The following is a 20,953-nucleotide window of genomic DNA, read 5'->3' on the forward strand; positions in this document are numbered from 1 at the left end:
ACCATGTCACAATTTATGATTTAGCAAGGAGGTGTCACACCTCGTCCCCGGTTGCTTTAGTATCTTCTGTTACTATGGTTACTGTTGGCGTCGCCCCTCCCCTCCTGAGTTATCTCAATCTATGTCACCTGCCTCTTGTTACCTGTCTTGTATTTAAGCCCAGTCTGCCCCTCACTCCTGTCGGGTTGTTGATGTCGTCTCATGTCTTCTTGTTTCTTGCTTCCTGTCTTTGTCAGTTCTGTTTCGGTTAGCCAGTCTGTCGGTCGGTCCGTCCGTTAAGTCATGCCAATTTGCAAGTTCTGTTTGTTTGTTCCCCTTATCCTCTCTTCCGACTCCCTTTTCCCTTCAATAAACCCTGATTCAAGCTGCATTTGGTCGCCCTGCTTCATTCCGATCTGTTACAGAAGTCCAAGTACTTCTCTTTTTTTTTTTTTCCAGAATTTTGGAGAGAATGTAGTAACCTTTGAAACATCTTACTCTGGTGAGTGGCCTTCAATGTATTTTATGTATTGAATGTGAGAGATTTGGAGTTGTTTGGAGATGATACAATGGAAGATAAACCTAATGTTCTTGTTTTAGCAGTATTCATTCACTGTAATGTTCATGGCAGAATTTTTAAATGTGATAATTCGGATAAATCGACCTGAAAGTCAATTTCAATAGGTTGGCAGCTCTGGTTAAAGCTCATTTTGGAACGTTATTCTGTGACGTGATGGTGTTAGTAAAAAGTGTTTCCATGTGACTTTATTTTAAGTTCCTAATTAGACTCTGTTGTCAGAGGAGACTACGGTATCCAACATTAGGTGTACCAAACATAATCCTGGCCAGTTCCATTTGTATTTTATATTGAAAGCAGTGAAGAGCTGTGCTACCTACTTTTCTTATTGACATCTTATATTTACATCAAGAGGATTCATATGATGTGGCGGCCAATAGGAGCTGAGCTCAGTTAAATGATCGATTTGGTGGTGGGTCTTATCCACTGCATTTTAGTCTGCTCTTTTGGCTCATGCATAAAGCCACCACTGGATTAAATTGCTTTCAGTGTTGATGACAAATGTGACAGGGGAGCCCACTGTATGTCTTCTAAATTGCTTTTAACTTGTGTTGAATATCAATCTACAGATCAGCCCACTGACAGGCATTGATGACCTAAGGAAATTCATAACATACCATATGCCAATGCAATTGAGACTGCTGAGAAGATCATAAAGATGACTCCATCTTGAACAAAAGGCCTCTTCTCCATAATTAATGAATGCGTGACTGAATATAAGTATATTAAAGATTCATGAATAATTATATGATGGTTCAATCCAATTTTCCCACAATGGGTCTCTGATCTTAGAGCTGACATTTCAGTTTTCTCCAATGAACGCTTGTGCACACGGGTTGATGTCCTATGAGCCAAAGTCAAAAAGAAGCCATGAGCATTTGCTGCACAAAGTCAGCAGGAGTTATTTTTGGAGAAAGAAAAACAATGACATAACGACACTGAAACCACCCAAGGAAGACATCCATCAATATGTTGGCTTTAAACTTTACAGCGAAGGGAAAAAACACTTCATGTTTGTTGTGGCGTTCGTGTCTCTAGTAATGGAGGAAAGGAAGGATGGAGGGCAAAGTTTAATAACTCCCACACGGTTTTCCTCATGTAGCTTGACTTTAAACTTGCCAAGGAGCCTTAACAATGTGAAGTATTTAAATAGGTAAAGAAACGCAGAATGAGTCATACCTAGCGTGTACAAAATCATTTACCTCGCCAAGAGGATAAATTAGGGTTAGGGTAAATTTGTTCCCTCACGGAGCCAGGACTTGCCGGGTGTGGAGAATGAAGTTGACAGAGTGGATGGAAGCCTGTAGATGTTATTCAGTTCTGCTTGGGTGGGAAATGCAGGCAAGCGAAAATTTACTGCATACTTAAGCGTATATAAATGTGAACAGGCTGTGTTGTTTCATTAGGGCCCTAACATGATAAAAAGAATTCAACGTGAGGCAAAATCATCCCTTCACATTTTTCTCCCTGCCAGAGTCTTGGCCCATGAAAGTATATTTTCTTTCTTCTCTTTGCTTTCTAGGTCTCGGTGGGAGGCAAGTTCATTATAGATTCAGCAGGTCTTGATTAAAGGCCTCTATGCCATTAAGACTGCATGAGTGTCCTTTGCCCATATTTTTGAGGATGTGGGTAGTATGGCGTTCAGTGGGTAGTTATAGCAGATCGTTAAGCACAACAAAATCCTAGAAGAAGCACGACTCTCCGATGGTATGTTGTGTGGATGTCAAATCATTCATCCTGGTGAAGGTCTGACATTCATTCATTGTTTCAAATGGATGCTTGTCCGTCAGCCACTGCAGCCTACACACGCACACCAATTAACAAACACAACATTGAGGTCCTCTGAACGTTTTCTGAAATCTTGTGCGTGCGGTTCTTAGTTGTAGCAATAAACTTATGCAACACAATTTTATTACATCTTCATTTATATAGTGCTTTTCACAACAGCTGTCCCTGTAACCAAGTGCTTTACAGAGCATATAATATAATACAACATGACGCGTCACATAAAACATTGGCAATAATCCAATCATAACATTCCTTGTTGTTTGAAGCAGTTATAGATGAAAGAGGAGAAAATCAAAGTCTCCTCTTCAGAGGGTGTTGTACAATAGACAGTATTTCATTTCAATTAATGTAAAAGGAGCATTTTAAATTTGGCAAACAGTTTTTTTTTGCAAATGATTCTTCTCAAAACTGCAGGGAAATAAAATTGTAAGGTGTAGAAAAACTGGGGGCTGTCATTATTTTTAGAATCCGCAACTCAACTCACAAGGTAAATACATCTGCTTTTATGAAGGACCTGAAGAAATCAGAATAATTGCAGAGGAAGTCTGAAATCAGAAGACTTGGACAATCTTTAGTTAATAAAATGTCTCAAAAATACTTGATTATTAAAATACGAGGTGACTAATTTGATAACCTGTTTGTTGTTGATTAATCGATTTAATTTTGACACCACTACAACTAATTGGAATTTAAATTCAACAACTCAATAGGTAATATTGTTTTTTGTTTGTTTGTTTTTTTTACTTTTTTTAAATGAATCACTAACAAGTCCGGAAAAAAACCAAATGAATAAAATGTTTTTCACTTTATTTTCGCAGATTTATTTTTCTGTTTGCTGTAAATCAGGGCTGTCCAGCTGCTTTTGTTTTTGTGAACAACTCCCCTAGTTTAAAAGGATATTGCATGAGACACATTGAGCTAATAATAAAAGCAAGCGCATGTTGCAATTGGTGGCCACAAATTAGTCTTTTGTCCGCACTTTATATCTATAATGTGGCCATTTTTTTTCTAATGCCATATCCTGCATTGTGAAAAAAAATAAACAACCAACCAAAATAGAAGATATAATTTATTGGGTGAAATGACCTGTTTGTCCGGGCATCTGGTTTCTGGGAGTCAGCTCCTTATTGATTTTCTGTGAATAATTTATGTCATGGGAAAAAAATCTAACTCTGAAACCTATTTTTATCCACGAGCAATTCACATAAACTACAGAGACTAGCTGTATAAGCACACCTAATGCTTGCCTTTACATGTTCATGTCTCTCCCCAGGTTTGTTTTGCTTTTCCTGATCACACATTTCTGACCTGGCATGTGGGAACGTATAAAGATCTCTCTTGGCTCGATATCACTACACTGCATGACACTGTATCCTCTACCAAACCTATTTGAAAAGAACGTAATGAACAGGTTGGTTTTTATTTTTATTTTGAATATTCTCTGTATTAGAATGTCTTTTGTTCCCATAAAAGTCGACAAATATTATACATAACATAATAGGTAATTACCTGCTCCCTACCCCAGAGAAATATTTTGTAATTTCAACTATTTACTTGTTTACTGTTTAGCTCTCTAATAGCTATAATTATGATAATGGTCTATTACAGTCAAACTGATCCACAACCCTCCAGTGTGAAATAAATATTTGCCACTTTTCATTAAATACAATTCATGCAAATGACAAATCTGTTAATGGCTGTCAGGGCACACAATGCTTGGGCGGCTACTTTTGATTAAATAGCACAGAGTCTGAACAGAAAAGTGAAGCCCGTAAAGGTGAAGTAAAAACATTATTTGTATTTTCACCTGTTAAAAGTGTGCTTCAGCATTAAGCCAGCAAATTATTCAATTAGTGTGTAGACTCACGCATGTGGAAAATGTCACAGGCACATTACCAGATGCAAAATACTGCCGCTGCTACTGCGTCTGCTACAAAAGACCCTCTATCCCTATGTCGACAACTTCGCTTGAGCATTCAAGTGGGCCAATTATCAGATAATAGTGCTATTCTGTGCTAACACTGCAGCTGTACTTACATTTGGGCTTTCACATGCTTGTGTTCCCATATGATCTAATACCTGCCGTTACGTCAGACTGGTGGTAGGCAGCTAATCAAAGATTTATTCTGTATGTACATATGTGTAACTAGATGTTTGATGGCAAGCAATTAAAAAGTACCTGTCAAGGGCCACGCCAACATACTAACGTCAATTGGCTTGCACAAGAGTTGTGACTGTGCTACATGTTTAAAACTTTGCAGGACAACATCAGAGGACAGATTTTTGTTTATAGTTCTTTTTCTGAATGGCTGCTGCATCAGACTGCAGGGGGAAAGTTAGTAGTTTGAAATACATTTTACGACACATGGTCCTAGAACTTTACTAATAGAAGTAAAACACAACACTGTTGTATGAAATTGTCAACAACCTGCATAGTCAAATTCAACCCTGATAACCCTTTTGGGCTCCATGAAACGATAAGACACTCTTAATGGCTTTTACCTAAAGTCATAGGTTCTGAACTCTAAATTACTCCAATAAAACCGACACTGGCTTTTATGATATTGTATGAATAAATCACAACTTAATAACTACAGGATGAACTCATTCCCTTCAGCCATTCAGGGGAAGTGTTTCATTTTCTCCTTTAGAGTCTTATTCTTAATTCAACAACTCTAATGCTTATTTCAATCTTTTTGTATGGATGTGTGTGTGCGTGCATCCGTGTGTGGTCTCTATCCACTTAGGCTTGGATAAGTTGAAAACAAAACAAGTTTATTTCTTGACTGCATTTCACAACAGCTGCAGCTGTGACAAAACACTTGACATATTGCATCGCTGTTTGGGGTGGTAGCTGCGCTCAATACAACATGAAGGCCCTGCAGCGCAAAGTGAACACGGCCGGTAAGATTATTGGTGCTTCACTCCCCTCCCTGAAGGACATTTACATTTACATTCCCATCTCACCCACAAGGCTGAGTCACCCCGCTCACTCTTTTTTTTGATCTTCTGTCCTCTGGGAAGAGGTACAGGAGCCTGCGCTCCCGCACCACCAGACTCAGCAACAGCTTCATACTACAGGCTGTTTGGATCCTGAACTCTCTCCCCCCTTCTGCGTAGCGTCCTGTACTGTTGCGCTATATTCGGACTGTCTGCTGTATGCACACTTGCTCCATTTTTGCTCCTCTTATTTATTATGTTATTTGTTTATTTATTATGTATTCATCACTTTTATTTATTCATTGTTTGTGCCTTCTTGTTTTTACTTTTTGTGTTGTTTGCTTGTAAGTATATTGTGTGCGATGTCTTGTCACCGTGGGATAGTGGGAACGAAATTTCGATCTCTTTGTGTGTCTTGACGGGAAGAACGAGACAATAAAGCAGACTTTGACTTTGATATAGCAGTAGGACAACCACAAAGAACGTGAAAACAGTAAATTGAAACACAAATTAAAATACATATTTGGATAATGGTAACAGTTGAGTCAGTCAAAAGCCAAAGAATAAAAATGGCTGTTCAAATGAGTTTCAAAAATCTCAACATTTCAGTATGTCATTTCAAAGAAGAGCACTTCTAGGAAGTGGGAAAGTAGAGCAGGATGGGCAAAAGCTGAGAACTACCACAGCACACACTAGCACTTAACTGCAGCTCTTGGTTGATACAGCACACAACACAGCAAGATGCATGAGATTGTTCACTTGCAAGCCGGCCGTTGTGGGAATCAAATTGGAGCAATGGTATGCTAATATAACTAATAATGATCTTTTTTCTGTTGTTTTCTACTTTTTGAACACAAATGTTATATAGGTCAACACTGGGGCAAGTGCTGAATAGTGTTTCTAAATCTCTGGCAGCTGGTTATAAGAGAATGTATTTCTAAGCCCTCCTAATAATGTTGGGTAGTTGAAAAGTACATGAAAAGATGTTTAAATTATAAGATAGAGCATTTTAAATATCCCTCACGGGATCAAAGTGTGTGGTATCATAATCAAAAGTGATGTACACGTCTCTCTGCATGTTGCGTTTGCTGATTGAGAGACAAGGTTTTTATTGGTGACAAAAAGTAAAATTAAAATGGTGAAACTAAATTAGGTCAAACTAAATAATATAGGTTTTATTATAGCATAAATGGGCTTCATTTGAAATGTATTGCTGTCTGCAGAAAAGGGAAGGTCAATTAGTCATTTGAGAACCCTTGATACCGTAATTTTACAACTATAGGGCGCACATAAACGCCTTTGATTTTCTCTAAAAAAAAAAAAAAAAGTGCCTATTAAGAAGGTGTATCTTTTGTGTGAATCAAATTAAATAAATCTGTAACTTTGTTTTGTGTGGATTCCGTAATATACAGGTAGATCGGGACAAAAAAAAAAAACAATCAGAGGACTAGACGTAACACAGCGGAGTATGTACCTCATTGCCATTGTTTTGTGTGGCTGCTGCCATGTAGATGGGGGAAAAAAAAAAAAACGATCACAGGACTAGACATGTATGTACCTTTGCCGCCGCCACCACACATATATAATATACAAGTACCCAATGAACCAATCAGAGGACGTTATGTTTTGATATGTTCCATTAACACTGGATCCCTATTTAGTATTTTGTACGGACTAAGTTCTAAAATGTCTCCATCTGCAATGGCAACACGGGTACCCAATTGTACTGTAGGGATTTATGTAAAGTATAAAAACATCAACATCTCATGATTGATGAATTAATATCCAAAGCAGCTTTTCAAATTCAGTGTGCGTGGGGGGGTGGGCTGCCATTGTGTGATAATGTGGGGGTGATGTTTGTCCTTCATGATGTCATGCTGTCTTTGTTGTTTTTGATGAATTGTATGTGGCCACACAGATTCACATTCAATTCATCAGTCATTGAATGAAAACGTGTTCCTCACTTTTGCCACAACATTAGGTTTTGCATTCATTTGCAAATCAGGAAGGAAAAAAAGAGATAGGAAATGTCTACTGCAAAAAGCAAGCAGGTTTGTGAACTACCCGATTGCAACTGCTGCAGGTCGTGACGTGAAACCACAAAAGCAATTTGGAAAAAAAGAATAGATTTTTGTCCAGACGTTAAAGACCTAACTTGAGAAAACATTGAAGACTCACAAACAAGCAGCAGCTGAAAAAGAAACTGTAGTAAAAAGTTTGGCAAAGCATCTCAAACAAAGAATTGTTTTTCCCAATTTTCTCAGTTGTTCAATTGGTGTGAACCCCCAAGAACTTAGCTTGTCCTTCTTAAGCGATATCTGATTTTCTTTGTACATTGTGATTATTATTGCGGGATGCATAAAAGGCAACATCCTGAAAACCTCAAGATAACCTTAAATTTTCCTTGATGCAGAATTTATAATGATTCATGTGAATGAATAGTTTTGACTGTTTTGACTGGACCAGTTTTGGGAAGTGATGAGTGACGAGCATAGCATTGACACCACTGGATCCTACCATGGAGAGGATGACTTCCAACTGGAACGAATCAATGTCTGCTACAATGAGGCTTCAGGTCAGAAATCTGCCATGACTTTTAAGAAACTAAAATCCAAGTTTAGGATTTGATCCATAGGAGGAAAGTATGTCCCAAGGGCGGTCTTGGTGGATTTGGATCCTGACACCATGGACACTGTCCGGTCCTGCCCTTTTGGGAGGATATTTAGACCTGAGAACTTTGTCGTTGGTAAGCTACGACTTGAGCAAATACAAGACAGTATGAAATTCAATTGTGACCAAAATGGGGTATTTTTTCCAGGCCAAAAAGGAGCAGGAAATATCTGGGCCAAAGGTCACTACACTGAAGGAGCCGAGCTGGTGGACTCGGTTCTGGATGTGGTAAGGAAGGAGGCAGAGGAATGCGACTACCTTCAAGGGTTCCAGCTGATGCATTCTTTGGTTGGTGGCACCGGATCTGGGATGGGAACTCTGCTCATCAGCAAGATCCGTGAGGAGTACCCGCACCGCATCGTGAATACCCTCAGTCTGCTGCCCTCTCTGAAGGTCTAACTCTTGTCATTCTAAGAGGTCATTGCACAATTGGAGTAAAATGAGAATTGTTAGCACGTTAGCCTTGGTGGTTGGCTACACTCTACACTCTGCTAAGTGAAGTTGTAGCTTTTACTTGCAACAATTCACCTGCAGGTGTCCGACACAGTAGTGGAGCCCTACAACGCTACCCTTGCCGTCCACCACCTTGTTGAGAACACAGACGAGACCTTCTGCATTGATAATGAAGCCTTGTACAACATCTGCTTCCGTACCCTCAAGCTGAAGACACCCACCTATGGAGACCTCAACCACCTGATTTCTGTCACCATGAGTGGTGTGACAACCTGCTTGCGATTTCCCGGGCAGTTGAACGTGGACCTCCGTAAATTGGCCGTCGACATGGTGCCCTTCCCTCATTTGCACTTCTTTATGTTGGGCTTTGCTCCGCTCAGCAGCAGGAGGAGCATACAGTACAGAGCCCCCACCTTGCGTAAATTAACTCTGCAGCTATTTGATGGCAAAAATATTATGGCTGCTTGTGACCCCCGCCACGGGCGCTGCCTTGGCGTAGCTGCCATATTCCGTGGCTCCATGTCCATGCGGGAGGTGGATGAGCAGATGCTGAACGTACAAAACAAGAACAGCAGCGACTTTGTCAAGTGGATCCCCAACAACGTCATAACGGCCGTTAGCGACATCCCGCCGTACGGCAACAAGATGGCCGCCACCTTCATTGGTAACAACACTGCCAGGAGTTGTTCAAGCGCATCTCTAAGCAGTTCACTGCTATGTTCCGCCGAAAGGCTTTTCTCCACTGGTACGTGGGCGAGGGCATGGATGAAATGGAGTTCACAGAGGCAGAAAGCAACATGAATGATTTGGTGTCCGAGTACCAGAAATACCAGGAAGCCATCGAGGAGGAGGAGGAGGAGGAGGAGGAGGAGGAGGAGGAGGAGGAGGAGGAGGAGGAGGAGGAGGAGGAGATGGCCGGAGACATTTCACAATTCACTGCCTGGATGCGTTTCCTATAACCTGCATTATCTGCACTATCACTCCTGCCTCTTCTCTGCATTCGCGACTGTAGACCTTTGCCCGATTCTTCCAGTCATCGTTGGGTCTCTACCTAACAACAGTGGCCACATAGAGGTCTGTCAGACTCACCAACTTTCTGTTAATCTTTTTTTTGTTCACTACGCAGTTCTACATTTCTGCCGTATGCAGTGCATTGAGGATTAATTCGTTTCATTTGGTATTTGACTTGAATAAATGTATTGGTAAGCATAGTGATGGTAGTGGTTTTTTTTGCTTCTTCATTCAGCCTGAACATGAGACGCAAGTCATTTCCACATCACAGCTTTGTCAGGGAAAGAAAAAAAAGGCACACTTCTCTTGTTTTTAAAAAAAAAAAAAAAAAGTTCTTGTGTAACTATATTAAAGCGATGATACAAACATTCCAGCTCAACCTTGGCCAGGTGAATAAAATAGAGCAGAAAATAAAGAAACTGTGTGGTTCCACTGGTTGCTTCCCTGATCACAATTTAAAATGTGATCAAGGCATGTGTGTGTGTGTCTGTACGTATATGTATAGAGTCTTTACATCATAAATAACTAAAGATATGCTTTTGGTGGCAAGTGCATATAGAAGTTTTGACTTTGTGGCATGCACACATGATGACACAAGACTGACATAAAGCAGGAAGTTGTCAGTCACACGCAGACAGCAGTGGTTGTGGTAGACTGCTGCTACTTCCCTCTGTCTTCCTGAATGGCAACAGAGAGAACGTGCTGAGGATCTTGCCCCTTCGGGACCAACACATGGACACAGTGGCATTCAGACAGCATGGGCTCCAGAATCAGGTATGTTATTATCAATTATCAAGAGAAAACTTCTATTCTTGCTGTCTTGTTTGTCACTTCCTCTCAGATCTGTGAGCACATTGCATGACTATAATGTTAAGTCAACTGAAAGGTCAACAGAATGTGCTTCTTACAGAAAGCCTTACATCTTTTTGGTGTTTGTTAGGGTTACTGTTTGACATTCCGCTGTCAAATGCGACGGGTTCTCATCTGACTTTGTTTTCACAGACAAAATCCTGAGCGAGCCTTCATCGTATTCTTTGAGGCATCATGTCCCATAGCCAGAGATGAAGGTCAGTCCCTTGTACCTCACAACAAGGCCTGTGAGCGTTTCCCATTACTGTCCATTACTATCAACAGAATCTCATCCAATACACTCCCAAATTAAGTAATGGAAGTGTTCCTCACAAAGGTTTCTTTGTCTCCAGCACTCAATCTGTCTTCCTACAAGATAGAGGACAGTGGCTATACATAATGTACATGCTGTTAAATGTCAAGCAATGCCATCTAAGCCAAACAACTGCCTGAAATGGATGGTACAAACACAATCTGTAACCATGGGTATTTCCTGTTCTGTGGTTTGACAACCACATCGCTTGTCCTGTTGCTTTGAACTAGAAAGCAACATGAATGCAATCCATTTCCTAGTATGACCCTTAACTTGCTACATTTATTTGCAATCTGTTCGATCTACTGTTTATTTAAGTTGTCATGGCGCTCTATATACAAAAGTTGATGGTGAACAACTTGGCCTTGGCTCCATAATGGCTGAGAGTCACTCAGGTGATATAATATGTAATTGTGTGCTGCAGATCCGGGTGTACGTCTTCAGTTCCCAGATGACTTCAGAGATGAGGTACAGTACACTCTTGCATTTGTTTATGAAACACAAAGTATGGCATGTATCCATTTACAGTCAACTTTGAATACTATGGTGCATCTAGCACACAAAACTAATTATCTGCTTTGTAGGAGTCTTGTCAAACCTTAACCAGGTTCTGCTTCCCATACGATATACAAAGGTAAGTTTTCCACCATTACCTCAGCTAATAGGTGTTATTTTGTTTTTAGTGAGCAGGACAACTAAGACACAAAAACTATTTAGATTTTTTTTTAACATTTGATTTGTCTTTTTACCTATTGAATTTCTATTTCATTGTTTGTTTGAACGTTTAGCGGGGCTCCCTTTTGTGTGGCCTCACACTGTAAGATTTAGTACCTCTTACATGTGCCATTGAAACTCTTACCCCCACCAAGCAAAAAAAAAAAACATTTCACTTACTGCTCAACACTCTCAATAACACAACAAAAACTCTCACAACAAGCAAAAGCAAAACTTCTCACAAACACTCAAAAACCTTCGCACATGGCCCCTAGAAAACTCACGAACCAAATGTGACTGTAAGAGGTTCTTCAGTTCTTCAGGGGCGGAGCTACAGGGTTGCCCAGGATGGGTAGCCAATTATTTTTGCTGAGGTGAGAGATATTTTGTTGAGTTTGAGAATTTTTGAAATGAACATAAGAGGTAAATATATTTTTTTACCTATGCTGGACCTCGTGCAATGAAGCTCCCTCCATTGTCATTTACTACACTTTTCTTGTCAGACTAAACACTAAAAGCAGAAGTTGCATCTCGTCATAATTTTGTAGGGCAAACAAGTATCTGGCTTTTTTTTTTCTTTCACTTTTGGCAAGATTCTAGTTTTTCCAGTTATTGCGCTCTCTTTACAATAACATCTTTCATTCAGGGTGAGAGAAGAAGTGGCTGTGCAGCACTTTACTTTTGTTCTGACTGATATTGAGGGCTGTCAACGCTTTGGCTTCTGTCGCCTCAGCAACAGTGCTCAGATGTGTCTTTGCATCCTCAGGTATGAACATGTCAGGAAAAACACTTAAGGCAGGTTAAATGACTCTATGTTTTCACAGTTACCTTCCCTGGTTCGAGGTCTTTTATAAAGTTCTCAATACCCTAGCTGTATACATCAATAAGGGGCAGGTGAGTTTTTAATGGCGTCCAGGCTCTTATTTTCCTAAACAATATTAGACTGAGCACTTTTATCTGCTCAATAGACCAATGAGATGAAAGTGATGCTGGCTGCACTCTACAACGAACCTATACCATTGACAGCCGGATCTATCACACTGCAGATGGTAAATCTCCAATTATAGTCCTACGTATGTACAGTAGCAGTAAGTATTTGTGAATTTAATAATATTAGGCCTGCCGGTACCCAGAGGGATAAAAGGTAGTGAGTCAAGTGAATAAATTAAAAGTAGATTCAAAATTGTGAAAAATAGAGATTCCTTTTATACGTTACAACACAAGGTGAAATCTGTATTGCGCAAGCTTTTACGGGTTGAACGTAATCACAAAAAATAAGGATAAAAGTTAAAAGACTTAAATGCTGAAAAAAATTGCATTTTTGTTTTTTAAATCAGTGTCAAAAATACTTTATGGGTACTTATCGGCATCTTTGGTTATATTTGCTGCTAACCAGTGTCATTTCCCCAAATAATCATATTGAATCCTCTTGATAAGGTTCCATACTTCATGGCTCCGGATCTCGGTCTCCCCTCTGTTCCCGAAAATGTGAGTAGTAGGATCAAACCTAGTGTCCCAAGTTTTACTTACTAACAACGCTGCTGTGTGTGTGCGTGTGTGTATGTGTGCGTGCACCAGAGGAACTTAACGGAGCTGGTGGTGTCCGTAGACGTGACGAACCTTCTGCAGCTCTACGCCAGCATGCTGTTTGAAAGACGCATCATCATATTTGCTCGCAAACTCAGCACCGTATGTATTTCTTTCATTGTTTTGAATGACATTTTGTAACCATTCATATTATGTGCTACTGTGTTTGTAGCTGACATCTTGCGTACACGCACTTGGGGCTCTGTTATATCCAATGCACTGGCAACACATCTTCATCCCAGTCCTGCCACCTCACCTTTTGGACTATTGTTGGTAAGCCTATCAGTCTGTCATCTGTGTTTCCATGTGTCACATCTGATCTGGTATTACCTGTTACAGCGCACCTATGCCGTACCTTATTGGAGTTCACAGCAGTCTATCTGAGGTAAGAAATTGAAATTCACAAATGTCTGAACATACCCACTTAATAATGGTAAGAAATTGAAATTCACAAATCTCTGAACATGCCCACCTAATAATGGTTTGGCAGAAGGTGAGGAGCCAAGGATTGGAAGGAGTTGTCATTTTGAATGTGGATGCAAACACATTGGAAACCCCCTTCAATGACCTGAAGAAAATACCTTCACATGTGGTAATATATCTTTATGTGTGTGTTGTGTGTTTGTTTGAATGTGCAGTATTTATTTAAAAGGTGCCTGCATCTATAGTGGTGAAAAATGATCCTTCAGATGGTATGGGCTCATTTCCCATTCGTCCCACTCAATGCTTGCTCCACAAGCCCCCTTCAGCCCCTGCTGTGACCCTGAACAAGATAAATGTATACACTCACATCCAAAAGTACTGGAACAGTGAGGTCATTTGTTTTTATTTGTATTTCATTTTGCCTGTCAAGTGAAAGCACTTGAGCTTGACCTCAAAAGATTAATTTGAGAAAAGAGATCGTGAGCGATGTAAAAAGTTTGGAAATTAAATATATTGGACTTTTATTATGTCGCAATCACCTGGCATTTGAACAAGACTGTGTGGGTTTCTTCCACTGTATGAGCGTATAACCTTATTGTCACCACTTCTAAAAGTACAATGTATCTGTCCCCAGAGGTCTGGGCTAAAAGTATGTTTGAAGAGCCAGGTGGTTTCTGCTGGCTGTGGCGTCTCACGGGCCTTTCTCAAGGCCCAGTCTGTGCTGTTTGGAGGATACAAGGATGCTCTGCAAAATCATAAGGTCGGTGCTTTATCATATGGCCTGAGAGTGCATGCTAATGTTTTTATGGTTCATAATTTTCTTTATGGCTCTGGTTCTAGTTTTTTACTTCTCCATGACTGTACTTTTGATTTTTTTTTTAATATATCTTAAAAAATACATTTTTATGTTTGAGGTGAAATTAGATTTCTTATTCTTGTATATTTTCATGCATATATTACATACTAATACTATTATTATTATTATTATTATTATTAATAAAGATAATAATAATAAAAATATATTGTAAACGTTTCTGTAATTTTGCAGGGTGGTAGGGTATGCTTCAGTAAGGATTTGTTTCTAGATCATAAGTCATCCAATATGAGGCAGTTTCTTCAGAGTGCCATCCATTTGCAGTTCTTCAAACAGGTACGGTACTTGGCTCCTCTAAGTGTCTGCTGCTCTCTAGTGGACAAAATATTGAACTGTACTGTAGATACTTAATGATAATCTGGGGCGAAAATATCCTCACCTATAAAATAATAGCACAATCCAAGACTATTTGTGACTGTGACTTGTGGTGTTTTACATTGATTTCATTTAGCATTGTTATAGCATCATAATGTAAGTATAATCTCTATTTTTTGTTATCAAGGCCCATTTCCATTGAGTTCACTAATTGTGTTAGAATGGTAATGGTTGATTAGAAAATCCTTGTGCCATTATGTTCGTTTTCATGGAAAACACTAAATCGTCTGACCCCAAACTTTTGAAAGGTAGTACATACAGTAAAGTTTCTTACTGTTAGGTATTAGGACTCGACACTACTCTTGATTTGGGCTGTTTACTTAACAGTATAATAGGAATGATGCACTTCATCGGTATCAGTAAATATTGAACACCACTATGGTAATATCTTATTACATGTTTGTTCTGGCGAACAGGTGCAAGGCGACGTCTGAGCAGCAACTTGTTCTTGTGCGTGCAGTATACAACTAAAGTGGACTGACTTATTCAGACAGCATGGCCCCATTTCAATTTGAAAATATGAGCCATTCTTGAAATAATATATATATGATATTAGTATTTTTAGTAACTTGTGAAATATTTTCAGTTTATTGATGAACGCCTGGATATTCTGAACACAGGGAAAGTACCTCAGGACTTATTTGAAGAAGAAATTATTGAGTGTGAAACAACAGGTAAGTACAATGTGCTGTAGTGGATATAAATTGTGGATGGAGGAATCTGTCACTTGTTGAACTTGTTTTTTACAGGAAAGAGTAAATCTTATGTACAACTAGTTGATCATTTAAAGGTAAGTTAGTCTTAGCAAAAACAAATAAAAGTATCTTCTCAAATTGTTGCACAATTCATGATACCATTGTACCTTTGACAGAGAGGGGGAGGAGCGCTGATCCTCAACATGAAGTCCAAAACAAATAACATCCGGGTGAGTGCAAGCTGAGGAGTGTTAATTGTTAACTGTCTGCGAAACTTGAATGACTCTTTATATACAATATTGCACTTTGTCTTTATCAGGTGACAGGCATCGCAAATTCAGGTTTGAAAAGCAGGTTAAAAAATAAGGTGCGTTAGTGTCATAGTTGCAGTTATGCTCATATATGGTGTGTGTTTGGAGCTCCACCAACAAGTGTCTGTGTGTATGCATGTGTGGAAGGCAGGCCTTCAGCCAAACACAAGCCATTCAGAGAGGTGGATCCTTGTCACACCGTTCCGCTCCGTCCGACTGCCTGCAGAATGGCCTGCCAAACACGCAACACTTTGCAATGGTAAACAAAATATTGCGTCCATCAACGCCTCTCAATGGAAAGCCAATCGAGCATTTATTAGAAATCCTTGTTGTCCATCTTGAGAAGGAAGGAAGGAAGGAAGGAAGGAAGGAAGGAAGGAAGGAAGGAAGGAAGGAAGGAAGGAAGGAAGGAAGGAAGGAAGGAAGGAAGGAAGGAAGGAAGGAAGGAAGGAAGGAAGGAAGGAAGGAAGGAAGGAAGGAAGGAAGGAAGGAAGGAAGGAAGGAAGGAAGGAAGGAATGGTTTTCCATACTTGACAGTTGCATAAGCGAAAAGTAAAGCACAACATCCAATGCTTTCCACTAATGTTGCTTTACTTTTGTGTGTTGTTTTCACATTTTGTCACGACTTGTCCATTCATTCCTTTTTGTTTGGTGCTGGTGATTCTTTTACTTCCACATTGGATATCAGTCACGTCCTCATCGGCCCGGTTCCAAACTTAGTGTCACTCGAGGCCAGGGAGCCAAGGCAGCTGGAGATGCATGGAATGGGTGAGGCACATAAACAAATATAAAGACCTGTTACCTGTTTACCAATTAACCATTTAGCTTACCAGGACACATTGGGTATAGTTTTCCTTTGTGGGAATAGTCTTGGTAAAAGTCTTGAGTTCAATTCCACCTTTGGGATGAACTAAAACTAAATGAAAGTAAGCCTGAGCCATCAAGCCCTACCAAAGGTTCAACATCAATGGCTCTGATTTCATAAAATTTCTTCTGGCTGAATGGACATAAATTTCAGACACACTGAAATAGTGTAACAAGTTTTACCAGATGACTCGAAGTATCCCTGAAGTAACCCTAACCACACATTAAGCTGATGTATATATTCTCATTTGACCCTGTGTATCAATAAGGGCAATGTCTGGGCCAAGGGAAAAGCCTGACTCTGAGCTCGAAAAGGATGAAGAGAAGGAGGAAGAATTGCTGTGTGATCTAGAGGAAATGGATCTTCTAAGTGAGATTTTTGACACACTCAGCACCCGCAGCTCACATGAGCGGGGACAGCTATATGGCACACGCAGCCTGGATCTGTTTGGACCAGACTGTCATGACTATATTACAAAGGTAAGAACATCAAACTGACACATTAAATAACGCCACGTACTGCGGATAGTAACAATGAAGAGGTTCATCATACTGCTTAATCGATAGTTTACTGTAATCGTCAAGGCTTTTCACTTGGGTAAAATTTTAACATTCTCACCACCATGTGGTACACTGCGGCACAAGTAACAAATTAAATTATTCACAAGTCAGTAAGCTAAGAGTCCATGTTTTCTAATTGCATTTTTTTTTCACCTGGTGTTGGTAACTTCGATTAACTACTATTCTGTGTTTAGCTTAGCCGAGTCAATCCCAGCCAGGAGAGCCTTTCTCTGTCCACCAATGGCAGTGGCAGCCTCCACAGCTGGAATCCGGAACAGTCAGAGGAGGTGCATACACTCACTGAGATCACAGATTGGTTGACCCTTGATGATGCATCAGCAGAAGAAGAAGAGGTGCTGAGAAGCATTGGAGATCCACAGGAGAACAGTAAGCTAGTGATAAATGTGACCCATGGAATAGAAGTCCAGAACAGAACTAGTTCAAAGGAAGTAAAGTTTGAGGCAGAAATATCGGGAGGAAAAGTGACTTTAAAACAGGGCAATGAGGAGGAAATAGCTGAGCGGCTTGAGGACGAAGTGCTGAAAAAGACGGAAAATGCCGCAAATTTCACACAGAATGAGAAGAAATGTGGCGGAAAGAAAACAGCTGAAATAGAGGAGGATGCAACAGAAAAGAAAAGTCAAAACAAAAGTAAAGAGGCGGGACTTGGATGTCATCTGTCCAACGAAGGCTTCTTGGAGGAATCAAGGAATAAGAACTTGTCCAAGGAAGACAGCGCAGGAAACAGCAGTAACATTGTTCAAACATATCAGTCGTATAATACAAGCAGCCATTCAGATTCTCACAGCACCATCAAGCATGAGCAGGGCGGCCCAGTCACTGTCAAAGTGTCAGAACTCAAAAAGATGTTTGAAGCGACCACATTGGCTGAATAGGAGATACACTTTGGTTCTGCTTAAAAAACAAAACATATAAAAAAAACTATACCTCAGTGTATTGTTTGACAAACTTTGGATCGTCTCTAAGTAATGAGTGACATGCATATATTCTTTATTCATGTACAGTACACATTTTTAATAACAAAAGTGAGCATCATAAAAGTGCATCTCAGTTATTGTCAGTGTTAATAAGAATCCTTCATGAGTTTAATACGTACTTCATATATATATATACATATAGTCAAGTATATATAAATAGACAAGACAATGCAGAGTCAGGTAAAAAAACAACAAACATCTGTTCAAAAAGAAGGCAAAATTCAGTTCAAGTCTTTCATGTGGCAGACTGAGGACAATTTTGCATGAATGGAGCAAAACTCAAATCAAATGTCACGTAATGACTTGCATTCCCCTTTTCATGCAGCACAACTGGTGACAGATTTGAAAGTCTCTTTTGTCCAATGAGTGAATAAATAGAGGTGGAAAAAAAGAACTGTGTGGTATGTCAGAGGTTTTAAGAATTGATCATCTGCATGAGTGTGAGCAAATTAATCCAAACAGTTGAAAAAGGGTCAGTGATGGAGTAACTTGGTGGAATAATCATATGAGGCGTTCTTCTTTGGGTAAAGGGAAAGGCAGACCGTTCTTTTCAGAGCCAGCTGCTCCGATCTGTTTCCTCTCTTCTGCGCTGGGACGGTAGGTTCCTTCCATTCTTCTCTTCTTCTTTAGGACGCACAGCAGAAGTAGCAGAGTCAAGCCAAGGAGAAGAACCACGGTGGAGATGAGTGCTGACACCGTGGGTGGGAAGGTTGCTTGTATTTTCATGGTGACGGACAGCTGTGAAGAGGTTATGAATATTTTGACAAAATGAAATAAGCAAAACCATAGGCAACATGTCAAATAGTTTTTAATATAAAAATCTTAATCCACGTTTTAAGCAGGAGATTTTTTTTAGGTATTTGTGATTTGTGAAACGAATACCAAAATATCACATCATGCAAGTGTATGTTGATCCAAGAAACTTCAGTGGGTAATTATGGGTAAAAGAAACACACATATTGGACAATGTGACAATGTTTTACCTCCCAGACGAAAGAAGGTCTGGTGTGTCCTTGGACCTTACATTGGAACAAACAAGCATAAAAAAATAATCAGAGAGCATGTGAAAAAAAGGCCACAATTAGTCAGATTACTGGTATAATGCATTTCCCTCCTCTGTTTTTTTTTTGGACAGCATTTCAAAATGCCTCTGAGATAGGAGCCGTATAAATGTTTCACATCAGATGATACAGTTAAAAAAAAAAAAACGTCTGAAAAATAACTTAGGAGGTTTCCTGAGAGATGAACATAGGTTCAGTGACATAGTATTTGTTATTGGTTACTTCCCTTCCCACCAGATTGTATAGGTTTATTTTATAACAGTGTTGACAGGCCGATCGGGATGCGGCTCTCGGGCTCCGCGAGCCAGGCAGGAATGCAGCCCGTCCTGCTCCACCTGTTCGCTCAGCTGACGACTGGGAGCCGCAAGACTAACACGGCTTCTTAGTTGCAGTCAATATTTAGAGCTACCACGTAATTTGAAAGCGAATGACCTGCCCAAGACGGAACGTGTCCTGGTGAAATGACACTCACCGTTCGTGGAAGTCCCAGTTTAAAGCCGACACGGAAGATTCAGGGCGACAGCGACGTGCCCTCGGCACAACCGAAACTCGGTGACGCACTACCTTTACCTGGCTGCACTAAAGCAGGTCATGTGACACATTGGCCAATCAGAATCATTTTCAGTTCACGAGATGGACCAATGTTTATTTTAGTTTGTTTTTCATGAATACCGTTTAAAAAAACGTGCAATTACGTCTAAATCAGTGGTTCTTAACCTGGGTTCGGTCGAACCCTGGGGGTTCGGTGAGTCGGTTTCAGGGGTTCGGCAGAGCCTCTACTGCAGAGGTCCGAACACGCTTGATTTATATATCCGCATATCTGAACTGGTCTCGCAAAGGCAAAAGCAGAAGTCACACTGATTTGCTGGTATGTCATTTGTTGTGAATTCGTGCATTGTGTTGGTTTTATTCTTTGAACAAGGTGAAGTTTATGCACGGCTCATTTTGGGCACCAGTAAATAAAATCTCTGTCTTGAAAAAAAAATAAATAAATAAAAATCACTAAATAGGGGTTCGGTGAATGCGCATATGAAAGTGGTGGGGTTCGGTACCTCCAACAAGGTAAAGAACCACTGGTCTAAATACAAAATTGTAAGTATTTTGTTTGGTAAACGAGCAAGTTGTAGCAACTTTTAGGACGAGCAACATATTGAAGCGTAATAGGCAACTGGCGGCCCGAGGGCCATATGCGGCCCTCACACATTGTAGACATGGCCCTTGATTAATTTTTGTAAATATATGTATACTTTTTGTTGTGCTCAGTCATTTATAGAAGCAGCAACAGTGTGAACTACAGGATAGCAGCAATTGCTCACCAGAAGCTATAATTGTGCATCCAAGAAGAGCTTATGTTTCAAGTAGCGGTTTTTGGCATGGATGCCCTGTGCGTAATTCAGTGTAGAACCGCCACTGTATATGTCACAACCTTTACAACAAGGATATCAAAAGAGAACAACCAACAGCGTTTTTCATTTTAACAGCTAACCTATGACTGTTTGATAAAAGTGCATGAAGAATTAGTAAAATTGTGTGTAAATTTGTTTATTACATTGTTTTTGCTCTATATCAGATATAGCTACACCAGAATGAGAATTTAAATACATTTTAATTCGAGACACCAGAATGAGTATTTAAATACATTTTGATTAAAAAATGAACCATGATAAATAAAAGACCCAATTGATGAGTAAAGCCACTTTTTTGGAAACAAATCGAAAGCCGTCTCTCTTTGCCAAGCACAAGTTTGTCATCCGTGAAAATTCCCCGTTGCTGAAACACCAAAAACTGTTTGTCAGGGATCACACAATTTTAACCTTTTGAGCTTGGGCATGTTCAAAACATATATCGACCCAGCTGGCTCAAAACAGTGAACCTTTCGTTTCAGTAACTGACTGTACCCAAAAATTTTG

At 39.9% G+C, this 20,953-nt stretch overlaps 1 protein-coding gene, 1 long non-coding RNA gene and 1 pseudogene across 5 annotated transcripts; all 3 read left to right on the top strand.

Moving 5' to 3' along the window:
- The first annotated feature begins 169 nt into the window (after positions 1-169).
- LOC148399160 (uncharacterized) lies at positions 170-5,314 on the top strand. Of its 2 annotated transcripts, none has more exons than XR_015858163.1 (3): positions 170-481; positions 3,618-3,713; positions 5,147-5,314. It is a non-coding gene; the product is annotated as an uncharacterized LOC148399160 (long non-coding RNA). The 2 variants fall into 2 exon arrangements; XR_015858162.1 differs by lacking the exon at positions 170-481 and adding an exon at positions 2,684-2,831.
- A 795-nt stretch (positions 5,315-6,109) lies between these two features.
- LOC148399161 (tubulin beta-1 chain-like) lies at positions 6,110-9,618 on the top strand (annotated as a pseudogene). The gene is made up of 5 exons (XR_015858161.1): positions 6,110-7,335; positions 7,751-7,859; positions 7,920-8,030; positions 8,103-8,347; positions 8,489-9,618. The product of XR_015858161.1 is annotated as a tubulin beta-1 chain-like (transcript).
- A 402-nt stretch (positions 9,619-10,020) lies between these two features.
- dennd1c (DENN domain containing 1C) lies at positions 10,021-18,378 on the top strand. Of its 2 annotated transcripts, none has more exons than XM_088374560.1 (22): positions 10,021-10,192; positions 10,421-10,485; positions 11,005-11,048; positions 11,165-11,214; positions 11,941-12,060; positions 12,119-12,188; positions 12,263-12,343; positions 12,732-12,782; positions 12,873-12,983; positions 13,054-13,154; positions 13,221-13,266; positions 13,375-13,473; positions 13,939-14,064; positions 14,353-14,454; positions 15,140-15,227; positions 15,303-15,343; positions 15,425-15,478; positions 15,568-15,615; positions 15,711-15,818; positions 16,248-16,327; positions 16,693-16,903; positions 17,179-18,378. In XM_088374560.1, the coding sequence occupies exons 1-22, from the start codon at positions 10,176-10,178 to the stop codon at positions 17,878-17,880; spliced, it is 2,415 nt and encodes an 804-aa protein (XP_088230686.1). In that variant the 5' UTR covers positions 10,021-10,175; the 3' UTR covers positions 17,881-18,378. The 2 variants fall into 2 exon arrangements, with proteins under 2 accessions (XP_088230686.1, XP_088230685.1); XM_088374559.1 differs by having other exon boundaries at positions 10,023-10,192; positions 13,372-13,473.
- The last annotated feature ends 2,575 nt before the right edge of the window (positions 18,379-20,953 follow it).

Source organism: Syngnathus floridae, chromosome 4 (genome assembly GCF_059516105.1).
Source record: "Syngnathus floridae isolate MCC-2025c chromosome 4, RoL_Sflo_1.0, whole genome shotgun sequence".
In the NCBI taxonomy this organism is placed as follows: Eukaryota; Metazoa; Chordata; class Actinopteri; order Syngnathiformes; family Syngnathidae; genus Syngnathus; species Syngnathus floridae.